The sequence below is a fragment of the Myiozetetes cayanensis genome, unplaced genomic scaffold, assembly GCF_022539395.1.
Source record: "Myiozetetes cayanensis isolate MyiCay16 unplaced genomic scaffold, myiCay2020 scf33, whole genome shotgun sequence".
Classification (NCBI taxonomy): Eukaryota; Metazoa; Chordata; class Aves; order Passeriformes; family Tyrannidae; genus Myiozetetes; species Myiozetetes cayanensis.
The window spans coordinates 4,534,941-4,549,997 of record NW_026087555.1 but is presented as its reverse complement, the minus strand read 5'-3'; the positions used below and the strand labels follow the sequence as shown (position 1 = coordinate 4,549,997).

At 42.8% G+C, this 15,057-nt stretch overlaps 1 protein-coding gene across 1 annotated transcript in view; it reads left to right on the top strand.

Annotated features, from left to right (window-relative positions):
* Nucleotides 1–15,057, top strand: part of RASGEF1B (RasGEF domain family member 1B) — a 33,282-nt gene that overhangs the window by 7,078 nt on the left and 11,147 nt on the right. Inside the window, exons 2-6 of the mRNA XM_050327336.1 lie at nucleotides 6,297–6,479; nucleotides 8,364–8,486; nucleotides 11,486–11,623; nucleotides 14,326–14,538; nucleotides 14,638–14,712. Of these exons, the coding sequence (XP_050183293.1) occupies nucleotides 6,303–6,479; nucleotides 8,364–8,486; nucleotides 11,486–11,623; nucleotides 14,326–14,538; nucleotides 14,638–14,712 (726 nt within the window). The 5' untranslated portion in view covers nucleotides 6,297–6,302. The remainder of the gene's footprint in view (nucleotides 1–6,296; nucleotides 6,480–8,363; nucleotides 8,487–11,485; nucleotides 11,624–14,325; nucleotides 14,539–14,637; nucleotides 14,713–15,057) is intronic.

Genomic DNA, 15,057 nt, shown 5'->3' with positions numbered 1-15,057 from the left:
TGTGTTTGGTATGCTTTTGTTTTGGGTAGCCTGGGTGGATGCCCAGAGCAGTGCAAAGGTATTCCAGCTGCTCCAGGCAGTGAGTCAGCTTTATCAAGGACCTGGCTCATACGGCTCTACACAAATGCAGGTAGTATGGGAAACAAGCAAGAGGAATTAGAGACGTACATGTGCCTGTGTGGATGTGATATCATTTCCATCAGAGATGTGGTGTGATGGCTGCTATGGCTGGAGTATTGGAATGGAAGGTTAGAGGCTTTTTAGGAAAGAGTCTAGGGAGGCAAGGAGGGAGTGTAGCCCTCTATATCAGTGACTGGACGGAGCGTATGGAAAACTGCCTGGGGATGGATGAAGAGCCAACTGAAAGCTTGTTGGTCGAGATTAAGGGAGGGCAGAGACAGCAGATGTTATAATGGAGGTCTGATACTCTCCACCCAATCAGGAGGAGGGTGTAGATTAAGCCCTCTAGAGGCCTCACAGTCACAAACCCTGGTCTTAATGGGGGACTTCAACCTCCATGATATCTGCTGGAGGGACAACACAGCAGGGCACAAACAGTCCCAGAGGTTCCTGTCAATAACAACTTCCTCTCTTACAAGTAATAGAAGAGACAACAAGGGGAGGTGCAATGCAGTGCTGGATTTTGTGCTCACTGACAGGGAGGATCTGGTGGGGGATGTGATGCTCCAAGGCAGCCTTCCCAAGGTCTGGTGGAAGGGAAATATAACACCCATTTTTAAAAAGGGGAAAGTGGAAGACCCAGGGAACTGCACTGCAGTCAATCTCACCTCTGTGCCAGGCAAGATCATGGAGCACATTCTTCTGGGAACCGTGATAAGGCACACGGAAAACAAAGAGATGATTGGGGACAACCAACATGGCTTTGCTAAGGGCACATCATGCCTGACAAATTTGGTGGCTTTCCATGATGGAGCTACAGCACTGGAATGCTAGGTCCTGTACCTGGGTCAGGGCAATCCCAGGCACACCTACGGGTTGGTTGTAGAAGTGATGGAGAGCATCCCTGCAAAGAAAGACTACTCTGCTCTTGTGAGACTCCATACTGTGTACAGTTCTGGTGTCCCCAACATAAGAAGGCCATGGAACTGTTGGAGCAAGTCCAGAGGAGGGCACAAAGTTGGTAAGAGGACTAGAGTACCTCCCTTACAAAGACAGGCTGAGAAAGGTGAGGCTGTTCAGCCTGGAGAAGAGAAGGTTGCATGGAGGCCTTTCAGCAACCTTCCAACATCTGAAGGGGCCTACAAGGAAACTGGAGAGGGGACTCTTCATCAGGAACTGTAGTGATTGGACAAGGAGTAGTGGGTTCAAACTGAAAGAGGGGAAATTTAGGTTAGATATATGGGATAAATTCTTTACTGTGAGGGTGGTGACACACTGGAACAGGTTCCCCAGAGAAGTTGTGGATGCCTCATCCTGGGAAATGTTCATGTCCACATTGGTTGGGGCATTGAGCAACCTGGTCTAGTGGGAGGTCTCCCTACCTAAGGCAGTGGGGCTGCAACTAGATGAACTTTAAGATCCCTTCCAACCCAAACCATTCTATGATTCTGTGATCACCTAAAATTCTCCACACTCTTCAGAAGCACTTAAGAGAAAACTGGATGTTGCTGGTAAGCACCTATTCCTTACTTCCTTTCTGTATATTAAAGCTGAGGTTTATTCTGACTTGCTCAGACTATTCCAGGTTGGTGGAAGCTGATAGTACTGGTAGTCCTTTTCCCATCAGACTTATTTTTTCCATACCTCAATTTTATGATGCCATCCATAGAAACAATGGTGAATGGTAATCATCTGCTAAATGAGGGTAGGGGTTTCTGATTGTATAGGGAAGCAGCTGAAGTTTTCATCTTCTATGAGGAGGTGTGCCTTGGGACTTACAAAAAATTCAGGCACCATTCTTCTGGTTGAGGATATAGTGTGGGAGATAACTGTACATAACAAAGGAGCTGAAAATGTTTGGCAATTGCTTCAAAATCACCTTTTGTGGCTACTGCTGAACTCCTCAATGGGTACGTCTATAAAGGATACATGCTGTTCACGTTGGTTTCGTTTTATACATCTAATGTGCAACCTGAGCTCTTTAATATAAATGAAGACAAACAAACACAACCTTCCACTGTTTATAGCAGAAAACAGATTTTTTTTTTTTCCTGTTGCTAAACATGGAGGTTTAGACAAGCACTTGGCAGCCTGGAAACTACGTCTGATTCCTTTAGTTTTGCCAAGCTGGAACTCAGCTTCTGAGGGAAATGGGGGGGTTTTGAGCACACCATCTTTGGCTCTGAGTTTCAGTTTATACTGTTGTTACTGGGAAGGTTGAGACTTCTTTCTTGTCAGAGGCTGCTCAGAGTCAGAATTTGGACCTTAATGCCCAATGTCTCACATTTCCATAATGATACTAAATGCAGAAAAAATGTTGTATTCTTCTTTTCCAGTGCAGAGAATTACTGACTTTTCTCACAGGAGTACATCACTGGTAAAGCCAGGAAATTATTTCATTGTTCTTTCCTTCAGATCAGATCTTTTACACACACACACACACACACACACACACACACACAAAGAGAGATAAATGGTTTTTCATGTGATTACCAAACAAATGTTTCCAAAGCCCAGTTAAAAAGTTTCAGTTCTTATCTCTCGGGATATTTTTCGCTAGAGTCATATTTCCTGTCTTTTTGTCTAATTCCTGCTTGACACGTGTTTTTCAACAATATTTTTAGGTCCAAAGACACTTCTGCTCTATGTGCCATGTTTTTGTGGACCATTCTCTGCTCTGTTACCAAATTTTAGTTCCACTCAAGTTAGTCTGAAAGCAAGGTTTGGCTGAAGCTTTAGCTAAAGAAGCTTATAATTAGAACTAAGCATGCTGCTTTGTGTCTCCATCTCCATATAAAATACAGCAGAAGAGTCAAGGTCAAGGTAATAGAGGAGTCATGCTGGAAAAGCACATGTGTTGTATGAATCATCCTTTTGGCTATGCTATATTTATCTCTGTCACACTTTGATAGCATCCCTTTTCATCGCATGGAAAACGTGTCCTGTCCTGTTCACTTACAAGTGAAATCCAGTGTTTGAAAGCAGAGCATACACAACATCTCTTAGCTACTACAACTTGGTGCCTCACTGAAGAAGAACTGAGCCCTCTCTATCAAGCAGCTTCCAGAAATAGATAGCAAACAAATGAGCTAATATGTACGTTTTGGGCCAGACTTTTGGCAATTTTATTTTATTGTTATGAATCAGTACATCTGTTAATGACCTGATGATTTTTTCTTTCCTCTTGATGAGGCACTAGGAGGCTATGTCTCAAATTTATTTTTGTCTGAAGCCAATCCACGTGGTCGTGGGACTAATTGTTATGCAGAGAGTTAGGGTCTGCAAGCTTCAGAAAGGTCTCATTTCCTTTGGGAGTTAGTTATTAGAATTTAAGCACCACTTGATGACCTTCAAAAAAGTCTTGTATTTTATTGGGCAGTAATATATAGTATGCATGTGTAAAATATGTCAGAGAAAAGCCCTTCGGGGATTCACACCTGCTTCAGCTCTTCCCATACTAGAAGTTAGTGATATGGTGGAAGTAGAGATTTTTCCGATGGATTAAGACACTCCTGGCTGGTTTGGGTGGTGAGGGTTATATGAAATCACAACTAATTGCTGGCTAGGCTGGCTAAATCGCCTGCAGATTCCAGTCGCACCCTGAATTAGGCTGTTTTGGTTAAGACGAGATCTAGATTGAAACAACTACTGTCCTTGGGGTTTTTATAGTGACGATATTGATGTCAAGATGTTTTGCAGATGCAAACCAGGCTTTCTCACTTTCCCTGTGGAGTATTACCTTGGAGTCAGAGTGCTACAAATGTTTGGTGGGTGGCAGTGTTAACACTCTGTTCACTGCTGCTTGCACTTTGACTGAATAAACGTCACCACAGCAGCTGAAAAGAATCATGATTTTTGGTGCAAAGAGAACATCTTTCAGTGTTTGTGGGCTGAAAAGTAGTTTGGAGTTGTTCAAGTCTATGGTTTTACATACACACTATGAAAGCCTAGGAAATGCTACAGAAGGTTCCTGTCAGCTCCTCAGTAATTTTTGTTTCTTAAACTGTGTTAGCCTTGCAAAGAACCTGAAAGTCCAGGAGTCTTTATGCATCAGAATGCTTTATTGTTGCAGAGCATGGTCGTGGTTGGGTTGCACTTCACCTTCCCAGTAATTTGAACTCTCTTGTACAGGAACCCTGTTTTGCTCAGTCCTGCACTTCCTACTCTCAAGCTGCAGCATGTGTATTTACTTTATTCTTCTCTTCTCCCAATTCACTGGTCTGAATGGAATTGAATCACTGGTTGAACAGCTGCACTGTGTCTAATGTCACTTTTCAGACATGGAGACTCCTTATTCATTCCCATTTTGATGCAGATACCTTTTGGCACCTCAGAAAGAGGGACTAGCACAGGTCACGTAGGCCAGGAGGCTCTCTTCACTCTCTTTCCCTGTCTTTGCAAACATTTTTGGCTTTCTTTTACTGTTTACTTACTGAACCACTCAGTCTTGTGCTAGTTTGAATGTCTCCATTGTCAAGACACACTGCCAGCAGCAGCAAGTCTGTAGCTCTGTATGTGATGCTTCAGGTCCTAGCTAAGGAATCTAGCTAATAACTTATTAGCTTCTCATCTCCACTGGGCTCACTCTGAAAAGTGCTTTACTGTGAATTGTGGAGCACACAGATGGCAGCACAGTATTTATCTCCAGGCTGTCACATCACTAGTTGTTCTCGAAATGAAGTGCCTTCACAGACTGGTCTCTGCTGAGGTCTGGGGTTTTAAAAGAGCATTTTCCCGAATAGTATTTGATACAATGGAGAGAAAAGGAATGGCATCTGCACTTACAATGATGCCTCAGGGGCATTAATGCTTTTCTCAAGCACACGCACATGCTCTGTCAACACAGAGCACAGCAGCCTGTGGATATTGTCTTCTCAGTTTGACCTCCTTTGTCCAATAGTTGTGGGGAGGATGGGAGGCAATGTGCAATACCTTTTTGCAGTTTATCTGTCCGCTCCCTGAATGCCCTTTAGCACCCACAGCCCAGGAACTGCTGTAGTAGAGTTAAAAACAGCACATATTTGGTGTTAAAACCGGGCACGAACTTAGCTCGCTGTAGAGGCTGTACCATCTATGTTCCTTAAACTGAAAAGAGCTGCTACTCCCAGAAGGCAGGGGAGAGGGAAGGAGAAAGAAGGAGTTTATAACTCAACACTCGAGTAATCAGAGAGATTTTATCTTTTGGCCTTTTCACATACTGCATCTTGGTGTGGTCATAAGCACTTGGGTGGTCATAAGTCCCTTTGCTGCCCACCCACTACTCTGGATGACTGAACAGCCTGTAGCACTGACTTATCTTTTCCTTGGTAAGACATTTTTATTCCACAGGCACTGAGATGCAGACTGATGAGTAATTGCTTTATTTTTCCTTAAGCTGGAAAACACAGGGCTGGATTTTTCACATTTTCACAGAATTTGGGGAGAAAGTTTAACAGATCTCTGAGTCTGCTCTAAGCTTTTATATCATTGGTGGACTTGGACAACAACCTATACACAGGCATATTTTTCAAAATGTCTGTAGAGCCACTCAGAGAGTAGGTGGAGCAGATGTGTTGAAGCGTCAGGCTTTAGCCTGGGTCACACCTGTCAGTGTAATTGGAAAAACCCAGCAGTGATTTACCAGGGTGGAGTTGGAAAATGGGAGGTTTTGATTGCAATTACAAGGCTGTCGTGTTGCATAAGGAGGCTCCTCTCTCACATAACCTCTTTGGGGCTTCACTTCAGTCTTTCTCCCTCTGCACTGCCTGGGGGTGTGTCAGCCTGTGACAGCTTGAACATGCTTCCCCATCAGGTGGGTGCTCTTAGGTAGTAGCTATTTTCGAGATTTGCCCAGAGTTGTCAATGAACATTATACCAAAAGCTTTATAGGAAGTCTGAGTTCCCAAAACCTGTCAGGATTCTTGTACACTCCTTCTAACTCTTAACCCTCATGCCTTACCTGTCATTTAATGAAGAAACAACAAGTTATAAAAGAAGCACCTGGCAATTCTGATAGGCCCTTTCCTGAGAAATGTGCATAGGCTTGAAAACAATACGATCTTTACCACTGTGTGCAAGCAACCCATGGTGTGACACTGTGTTTCCTTCCTAGCACAGTACTGTCTCTGGAGAGTAGAAAGCCTCTTACATTGTACATTCTGTGAATTATCCCTTATCTCTCTTGTGTGTCTCCTCAGGGAAAGATGCCACAGACACCTCCCTTTGCAGCAATGTTTGACAGCAGCGGCTACAACAGGAACCTGTATCAGTCAAAAGAGGACAACTGTGGAGGGCTCTACTATCATGACAACAATCTCCTGTCCGGGTCTCTGGAAGCTCTTATCCAGCACTTAGTACCCAATGTCGACTACTATCCTGATGTAAGTGTATGCATTCAGCTAACTGTATGGCTTGGCCTGACGCATTTCCTAAAGGGGAACTGTCACATGTGCAGGAAAAGCAGAATGTGTCACATCAAATTGCTAAGGAAGGGGTTCAAGTGACTGATCAGCAACAATAGGATAAATGCGTGCTTTATGTGAGTGCAACACGCAATAACTCACCTAACCTAGCAAGTCTGATTCTTTATTACTCCTGTTATAAGATGCACAACTCTGGTGAGCCATTTATAATTTTTATTATTATAATTTATTATATTTATATGTGTATATAAAATTATAATATTTAGTATTATAATTTATATAATGTAAGCCTAGTCTGGCTTACTGTTTAATGGATTGAATGTACCATTGACCCTTAAAAATCTGTCAGGCAAGCTGAGGAGAGAGGCATGACCACCAGCATGACAGGATGAAAGTATTTATTTCAAAACCAAACAATTTTTAATACATATTTCCCATTGCTCATCTGAGATCCACGTGTATCTTGAAATGGAAATGCTGAACTAGTACCACACCGTTTGCAATCAACAGAGACTGAATGTGAGAGTAGGACGTTTGCCATATGAGAATTTTTGGCCTGTCTAGACATATCCATGCATTGAGATGTTTTATATAATTATTAGAAAAGAATATAAAAAAGAATGATGTCAAAAGGTGGCTGGGGAGGCAGTTGGTTATGCCTGAGGGATGATGAAACTGGATCTCTGCTTGTTGAAAGGCTCCTTCTGAAGACATAACTCTGATTATATTCAGCCTCTGTCGTAGATCTACTCACCTTTCCAAGACCCAGTGTCTTTTTTAACTTGGGTCAGAATTAGCAGCAGTACAGGACTGTGCTTATGATATAAGCAGTACAGGACTGTGCTTATGCAGTAATGCTTAATGTAAACTTCAAATATGTAGCAATTTAGACACTCCTTGTCAAACATGATCATTTATTCTAAGTTCCTAGATCTGGAACATTGTGGAATCTTTCTTGTGGGTGGCATAGATATTTAACTACTGGCAATGCGGAATGGATAGAGGATATTGGAATGGAGAGTGGAATGGATATTTTGAATATCCGTCTCATGATGAGTGAGATATATGGCATATGGAAACTGAAGAAAAAAAGAGCCTTTTCTTGTAACTTCAGAAAGAGTTACTAGTTTTTATTCTGTAAAATTAAGCTATGTGGTTCCCTCGACTTTCACTAATGAGACAAGCAGTACCATGAGAAATGAGCAGTAACTGGGGATTCTAAAAGGAAGTGCAAGCTCATGGTGTGCAGTTTACTGAGGTTAGACGGGCAAACACAGCATAGTAAAGATGGTGTGTTTGTCAAAATTGAGTCGGCTGAACAATCTGGTCAACTGGCACCTTTTTTTGTTCGTTTTCTGAAGAGTATTTAATTTCACTTGCAGTGTGGAAGCAAGCAATATTTCTCTGTTGGTGTTCTAAGTAGCTTGGACTTGCAGCATGAATGTTATTCCATTGTCAGGCTAGAAAGAGTTATGTAATCTGGTAATGGCTTTCACAAAGGTTTACTGTAGAGCAAAAAAAGATGAGTTGAAATGTTATTCCAAGTAATTTCACATAATAAGCTTGCAGTAAGGCTGTGTGCAATAGGAGAGCTAAACTACCCCTGCCCTGCCTTGTTTTGGTTAAATCTTGCATAACTTGGCTCAAGCACAAGCTTATAACATTGATTCTGGAGCAGTGCTAAGTGCTTACTTCTGTAGTAATTGCTTTTGGCACAGGCACATGCAGAGCTTTCTTCTGCAGGTAGTAAAGTACTGGGAACAGGTTTGTTAGGAACGCATATTGAGAAAATATCGAAATGGAGGTAATTTATCCCTTTCTCTGTCTTTCTCTTGTTTGCAGAGGACGTACATCTTCACCTTCCTTCTCAGTTCACGTCTGTTCATGCATCCATATGAGCTCATGGCCAAAGTCTGCCAACTGTGCATTGACCAACAGAGACTAAGTGAGCCTGGCCTGGACAAGGTAAGATCCCACACTCTCAGGGACTCCTGTCAGTTCCAGTCAAATGTCCCTAACCTGCCCAAGGCAAAATGTTCCTACTCAAGAGAGTCCTCAGTAGGATTAAACAGATTGAAAATATGACACCATTAAGTAGAATTTGACGCTTTAATTCACTGACATTCATGGGAAATTTCCACACTCCTCAACCTGTCCTCCATGAAGACTGTTGCTTCTGCTGCACTGTTTGTTTTACCAATACATGGGCTAGAAACAAAAGTGCTTCCTGTTTATGAAGTATTCTGTACTGGCCCTGCAGTGGTTGCTTTTCTTTCAGGGTTCTGAATGTCTTGACATATAATGTCAAAATGTTGGAAAGACGGAAAGATGAGTTAAGCACATCAGTGGGAATTACTCTGTCATGTCTCGCATGCTTAAGCTACACTTCTCGCTACACCCTTTGCAGAGTGGCTTAGATTGCTGGCCCCTTTGCATGGGAATGCAGAGGTTTTTGTGTGTCATCTCCATCCCAGTAGAAAATTACACAATTGAAATGAAGATACTTGAATAATTTGTGGAATCATAGAATCATTAAGTTTGGAAAAGACCTCCAAGATCAGCAAGTCCAACCTTTGACTGAACATCACCTTGTCTACTAAATCAGAGCACTAAGTGCTGCATCCAGTCACTTCTTGAACATGTCCAGGGATGGTGGAGTCACCACTTCCCTCAGCAGCCCCTTCCAATGCTTAGCCACTCTGAAGAAATTCTTCCTGATGTCCAACCTGAGCCTCCCGTGGTACGTCTTGAGGCCATTTGCACTCATCCTGTCGCTCATTGCCTGGGAGAAGAGGCCAACCTCCACATTGCTACGACCTCCTTTCAGGTAGTTGTAGAGAATGATGAGGTCTCACCTGAGCCTCCTTTTCTCCAGACCAAACAACCCCAGCTCCCTCAGTTGCTCCTCAGAGGACCCCCTAGACCCTTCACCAGCTCCTTTGCCCTTCTCTGGACTTGCTTCAGCACCTCAATGTCTTTCTTGTAGTTAGGTCCCAGAACTGGACACAGCACTCAAGGTGTGGCCTCACCAGTGCCGAGGACAGGAGGACAATTCCCTGCCCTGGTCCTTCTGACCACACTGGTTTAGATAAAGGCCAGGATGCCATTGACTTTCTTGGCCACCTGGGCACGTGCTGGCTCATGTTCAGCTGCTGTCGACCAGCACCCACAGGTCCTTTTCCTACAGGCTGTGAGTGCACTCAATCCCCTCATCCAGATCATCAATAAAGATACTAAACAGGACTGGCCCCAGAACTGAGCCCTGGAGAACACCACTGGTGAACAGACACCAGCTGGATGTAGCACATTCACCAGCACTCTCTGGGCCCGACCATCCAGCCAGTTTTTAACCCAGCAAAAAGTGTACATGTCCAAGCCATGGGCTGCCAGCTTTTTCAGGAGAAGGCCTTGGGAGACAGTATAAAAGGCTTTGCTGAAGTCCAGATCAGCTGCATCCACAGCCTTTCCCTCATCCACCAAGCAGGTCACCTAGTCATAAAAGAAAATCAGGTTGGTCAGACAGGACTTGCTTTTCCTAAAAGTAATGCTGGCTAGGCCTGTTTCCTAGGTTGTCTTTTGTGTCACGTGATCACATTCAGGATAATCTGTTCCATAACCTTCCCTAGCTCTAAGGTCAAGCTGACAAGCCTGTAGTTATTCAGATCTTCCTTCCGACCCTTCTTGCAGATGGACATCACACTGGCCAGCCTCCAGTCATCTGGGACCTCCCTGGTGAATCAGGACTGATGATAAATGATGGAGAGTGGCTTGGTGAGCTCTTCCACCAGCTCCCTCAGTACTTTTGGATGAATCCCATCCAGTCCCATAGATCTGTGAGTGTCTAAGTGGCACAGCAGATCACTCCTTCCTCCTGGATTGCAGGGGGTCTATTCTGCTTCCCATCCTTCTCTACCAGCCCAGGGTGTGGCTGCCCTGGGGATAACCAGTCTTTCTGTTGAAGACTCAGGCAAAGAAGGCATCAAGTACCTTGGCATTTTCCTCATCCTTGGTGATGATATTCCCTTCTACATCCAGTAAAGGATGGAGATTTTCCTTGGCTCTCCTTTTGATGTTAATATATTCATAAAAACACTTTATTATCTTTCACAGCAGTGCCCAGATTGAGTTCTAGCTGAGCTTTCACCTTTCTAATTTTTTTCTACATGACCTGGTGACATCCTTGTACTCTTCCTGAGTTACCTGCGCTTTCTTCCAAATGTCATACACCCTTTTTTTCCCTTGAGTTCCAGCAAAAGCTCCCTGTTTAGCCAGGTTGGTCTTCTTCCCCACCAACTCATCTTTCGGCACTTAGGGATAGCCTGCTCCTGTGTCTTTAAGATTTCCTTCTTAAAGTATGTCCAACCTTCCTGAACCCCTTTGTTTTTATGGACTGTTTCCCAGGGACTCTCTGAAGCAGTGTCCTGAACAAGCCAAAGTCCATCCTCTGAAAGTCCAAGGTACAGGTTTTGTTACTCCTTACTTCACTGAGAATCAAAAATCATTTTGTGGCCACTATGCCTAAGACAGCCTCTGACCACCATATCTCCCACCAGCCCTTCCCTGTTCGTAAACAGGTTGCTCAGTGTATGGTGCAGGATGTGCATAAGTCTTGACAGAACTGGAACGTATCACTTTCATTTTTGACAGTCATGAGTTATTGAAAGACTAATAAATGTCTTGCACTGAGACACTCCTGATAATGAGGGGAGTCATCCTAAGGTTTCCACCTACCTGAGGCCTAATTTCCAGGTCAGTTAATCCAATGAGAGTCTCTTCACTGGCCTCCATGGCTATTGACTCTGGCCTGTGATCCAATGCTGAATTAAATTAAGCCTAAAAATTTAACCAACATTTATACCCTTATGCTCCACAGTATCCTACAGGACAGAATTCTATTTCCTTTGAATTAGATATTTGCTGCATTACTGTTACATGTAACATTCCTCACTACTGTTTTCAAATAGAACTGGATGCAAAAAATCGCACCAAAAATCCTACAGTTATTGACTGAATGGACAGAGACTTTTCCTTACGATTTCCGAGATGAAAGAATGATGAGGAACTTAAAGGAGTTGGCACAAAGAATAGCCAGTGGGGATGAGGTAAGTTATCTGTACACACAGTTACTGGATAAAAAGGCGTTCCTTTTACTGCTTTGATATTGCAGGTTTGTTGCTGTTAATAACATGGTATGGCTCTGGGTGGTTAAGCTAACTTACTGTGAAGGTGCTGGTAAGCAAAAAGTTCTGTCTGGCACCTAAGCCTAGGAAGAAACCACACAGCATAAACAGATCTCTTTCAAAGCATGGGCAAGATTCTCCTCATCCCTAAGCCCATAACATAATTCCATATTTGATGAATGTTAGCATTTGTCATTTTAGTGATTCTCTTTGGAAGAAGCTAGCTAAGACACCTGGAAACCTTACATATCTGAGAAATCCCTATCCGTGGTGATAATTTCTTCTATTTGTGTAAGTAAGGTGTATTGGAATTGGGCCTTTGACCTGTAGGTCAATGAAAAAGTTCATAATGGGTTAGGGGAAAAGTTTCTAAAAGAAAACCAGGCCAGGAAGAATTGTCTTGAGCTTAAGGCATCAGCTATGGACTCAGAGGAAAGCTGTCACATTCCTTCCCCTAGGTGAAGCACACAAGGAAATCACTTGACCTTTTTCTAAGTAATTCCCACTTTTCAGCTGAAAGTTCCATTAGAGGTATTATGAAATATTTTGATGCTTAACTGATGATTGTCTTTTAAGTACTGAAACAAACTCAGCCAAAAGCCAAGACTTATATTTACTTAATGGAAAGGCAATTAGCAAGGTTTCAATAAAGCAGATCCTGTGTAGCTGACATAATAGTAAGATTACAAAGGACAGTGGAGTGGTATTTGGAAGAACTATAAACACAAAGAGTGATTGCTAAATGGCATCGTGTTTCCAGTGTTCCTCGGGGACTGGTGTTCCTTATGTAAGCTTTTGAATAAAGATATGGATGAGGCAGCAAACAGCACATTAACAAGCATGTAGGTAAGAGCTGGGAGGAGTTGAGAGTACTGCCAAAGGCCTAGGGAGATCTTGAGAGGCTGTAAACAAGGATGGAAGAGAATAAACCTAAAGGGAATTTGGAAACTGAAATACATTTTGATGTTGTGAAAGTGGGGAGGGATGAAAGAGGATGAGACGAGAGTGAGACGCAGCATGAAATACAAATGAAGAGGAGACTGAATTTGATGGGCAGGCTGAGAGTTGCTGCAAGATAGCTACAGGGAGCTTTGGACAGTGAAGAGGCAGGACAGTGAATAGGTTTGCCTTCGCTGTGGGGGTGCCAGAAGGCCTCTTTCCCTGTACAGTGCTCCTATACTGTTGCTTTTTTTTTTATAGCTACTCTTAATAGGGAGGTAGGAAACTGAAGTTCACTTCAAGAAAAAGTAGTAGGATTGAAGACTCACACCCACTTGAAAAATACCCATTGGCACAAAAAGAAAGAACTGTTTAGCCTGGAGTAAGTTGAGTTAGTGGATGCAAGAGTGAAATGAGATGAATGAAGGGCTGCCTACAGTGAAGTTTCTGGCGATACAGACAGTTTAAACAGTGAAATAATCTATTGAGGGGAAAGACAGACGTACAAAACTGCTAGAAAATGAGCACTAGGAAGCAATTTTTCTCTGACAGAGAGCTATAAATCCTTTCTAGGTCTAGCTTTGAGGGGGTTTTGACTTTGAAGTTTCCTCAGAAAGACAAAGGCAAAGCAAGCGCTGAAGTAAATTGACTTGTTCTATTGTGAACTGCTTGGAACAGTAAATGGCAATTTCCTTGACCCTGCTTCTTCTACAGATTGCTTGGATTTGTGTGAGTTGTTACCTTAAAGGATCCAAAAAAATCAATGTTTCCTATTCCTGTTCACTATTGCTCTTCTTCTTGTAGCTTCTTATTCCACTTCCTGAATTGTTGAACTCTGGTACTATTAAGAGCTGTCAGTCAGTAAGAGTCCAGCTAAAATGGCTCACCATACTAACATATTGCTTCTTAAAACAAACAAACAAACAAAAAAAACCCAAAAATTTTTGGATAAAGCTTTGGAGGAAAATGGCAAGTTCATCAGAATAAAGGAAACCGCTGCCTTGGACTGATCACACTGTAGTGTGCTGCCAGTAGATTTTGAATGATCCTTTTTGCAGCCACTTATGTGTTGCTTTAATGGCTTAGGATGGTAAGTGGAATCTGGGAGAGTAACACCTTGGTTACACAGATCTGTCTGTTTAAGAGTTTAGTCCTGCCCCTCCTTTGTCAATTCTGTTAACTTAAACTGCTACATGGAAAGGCCTGGAAAAGTGAGAGAACAAAGAGATGGTTTTATTATCTTCTCCTTTTTCTCAGATTCACTGCAAGTTTTAACTCTGGTGAAACTGGTCTTGATTTGCGCCAGGGAAAAGCAGGCCCTTTATTAATCACTGAATGGCCACATATTTATTTTTTCCTGTGGTCTTCAGCAGGAGAAGATGGAGCATGTTCATTTCTTGTATTTTCCCCCACTCGTTGGCGACACTTTTCAGGAAGTGGATTGTGCACATCTTTGCTGCTGTTCCTTGAGCTAACTGGTTCAGTATTGAATCTATGAGACAATCACTGTTTAAATCCTCACCTGGATTCCTTTTTGTCTGCTGAAATGCTGCTATTACAAAAATCACATAGTAGAGCTTATCTTGACAGCAAATACAGGCATCAGCATCCATCTGTTTTGGTGTCACGCAGACTTTAATACTCGCATTGTGAAAATGTCTCCTGATTGTTTATTGTCATAACAGATGTATCGGAAGAACGTACAGCAGCTCCTCCAGAACCTGATCCGGAAGCTCGCTGCTGTCAGCCAGTATGAGGAAGTACTTGCAAAAATTGATGCCACATCCACAGATCGCCTCACGGTTCTGAAGACCAAGCCCCAGTCCATCCAGAGGGACATAATCACAGTCTGCAATGATCCCTACGTGTTAGCTCAGCAGCTGACACACATAGAGCTTGTGAGTTGTTATGCTTCCAAGTATGATTCCATCCTTCTCCTCTATTTGAAGCGCAGGTTAACATGGGATATGACTTGGCTGCTTCTGTGCTTTATTTAGGAGAGACTCAATTATATTGGACCAGAAGAATTTATCCAGGCGTTTGTGCAAAAGGATCCTTTGAATAATGACAAGGTAATTGGAGCAGACTTGGTGCAACTCTGGAAGGCAGCATTTAACATCATGGAGCTCACTCAGGTGCACCATGAGCTGGAAGTGAGGTCCAGCAATAAATGAGTACCAGTAGAACCAAGGTTTATAATGAAAAGGCTCTAGTATTCCACTTAAATATTTTGTTAATGGTTTTTTCTTTCTGGAGGACAACTCCTAGGGCTCCAGAACTCAACCAACAAATTGACTTTTTGAAACAAAAACCACAAAAACACATTTGCTGTTTTTTCTGACTTAAGCTAAGGGAGAACTTTATCCTGTGAATGTTTTCTCCAGGTCACCTATGTGGTCTACAGCTGGAAGAGGCTG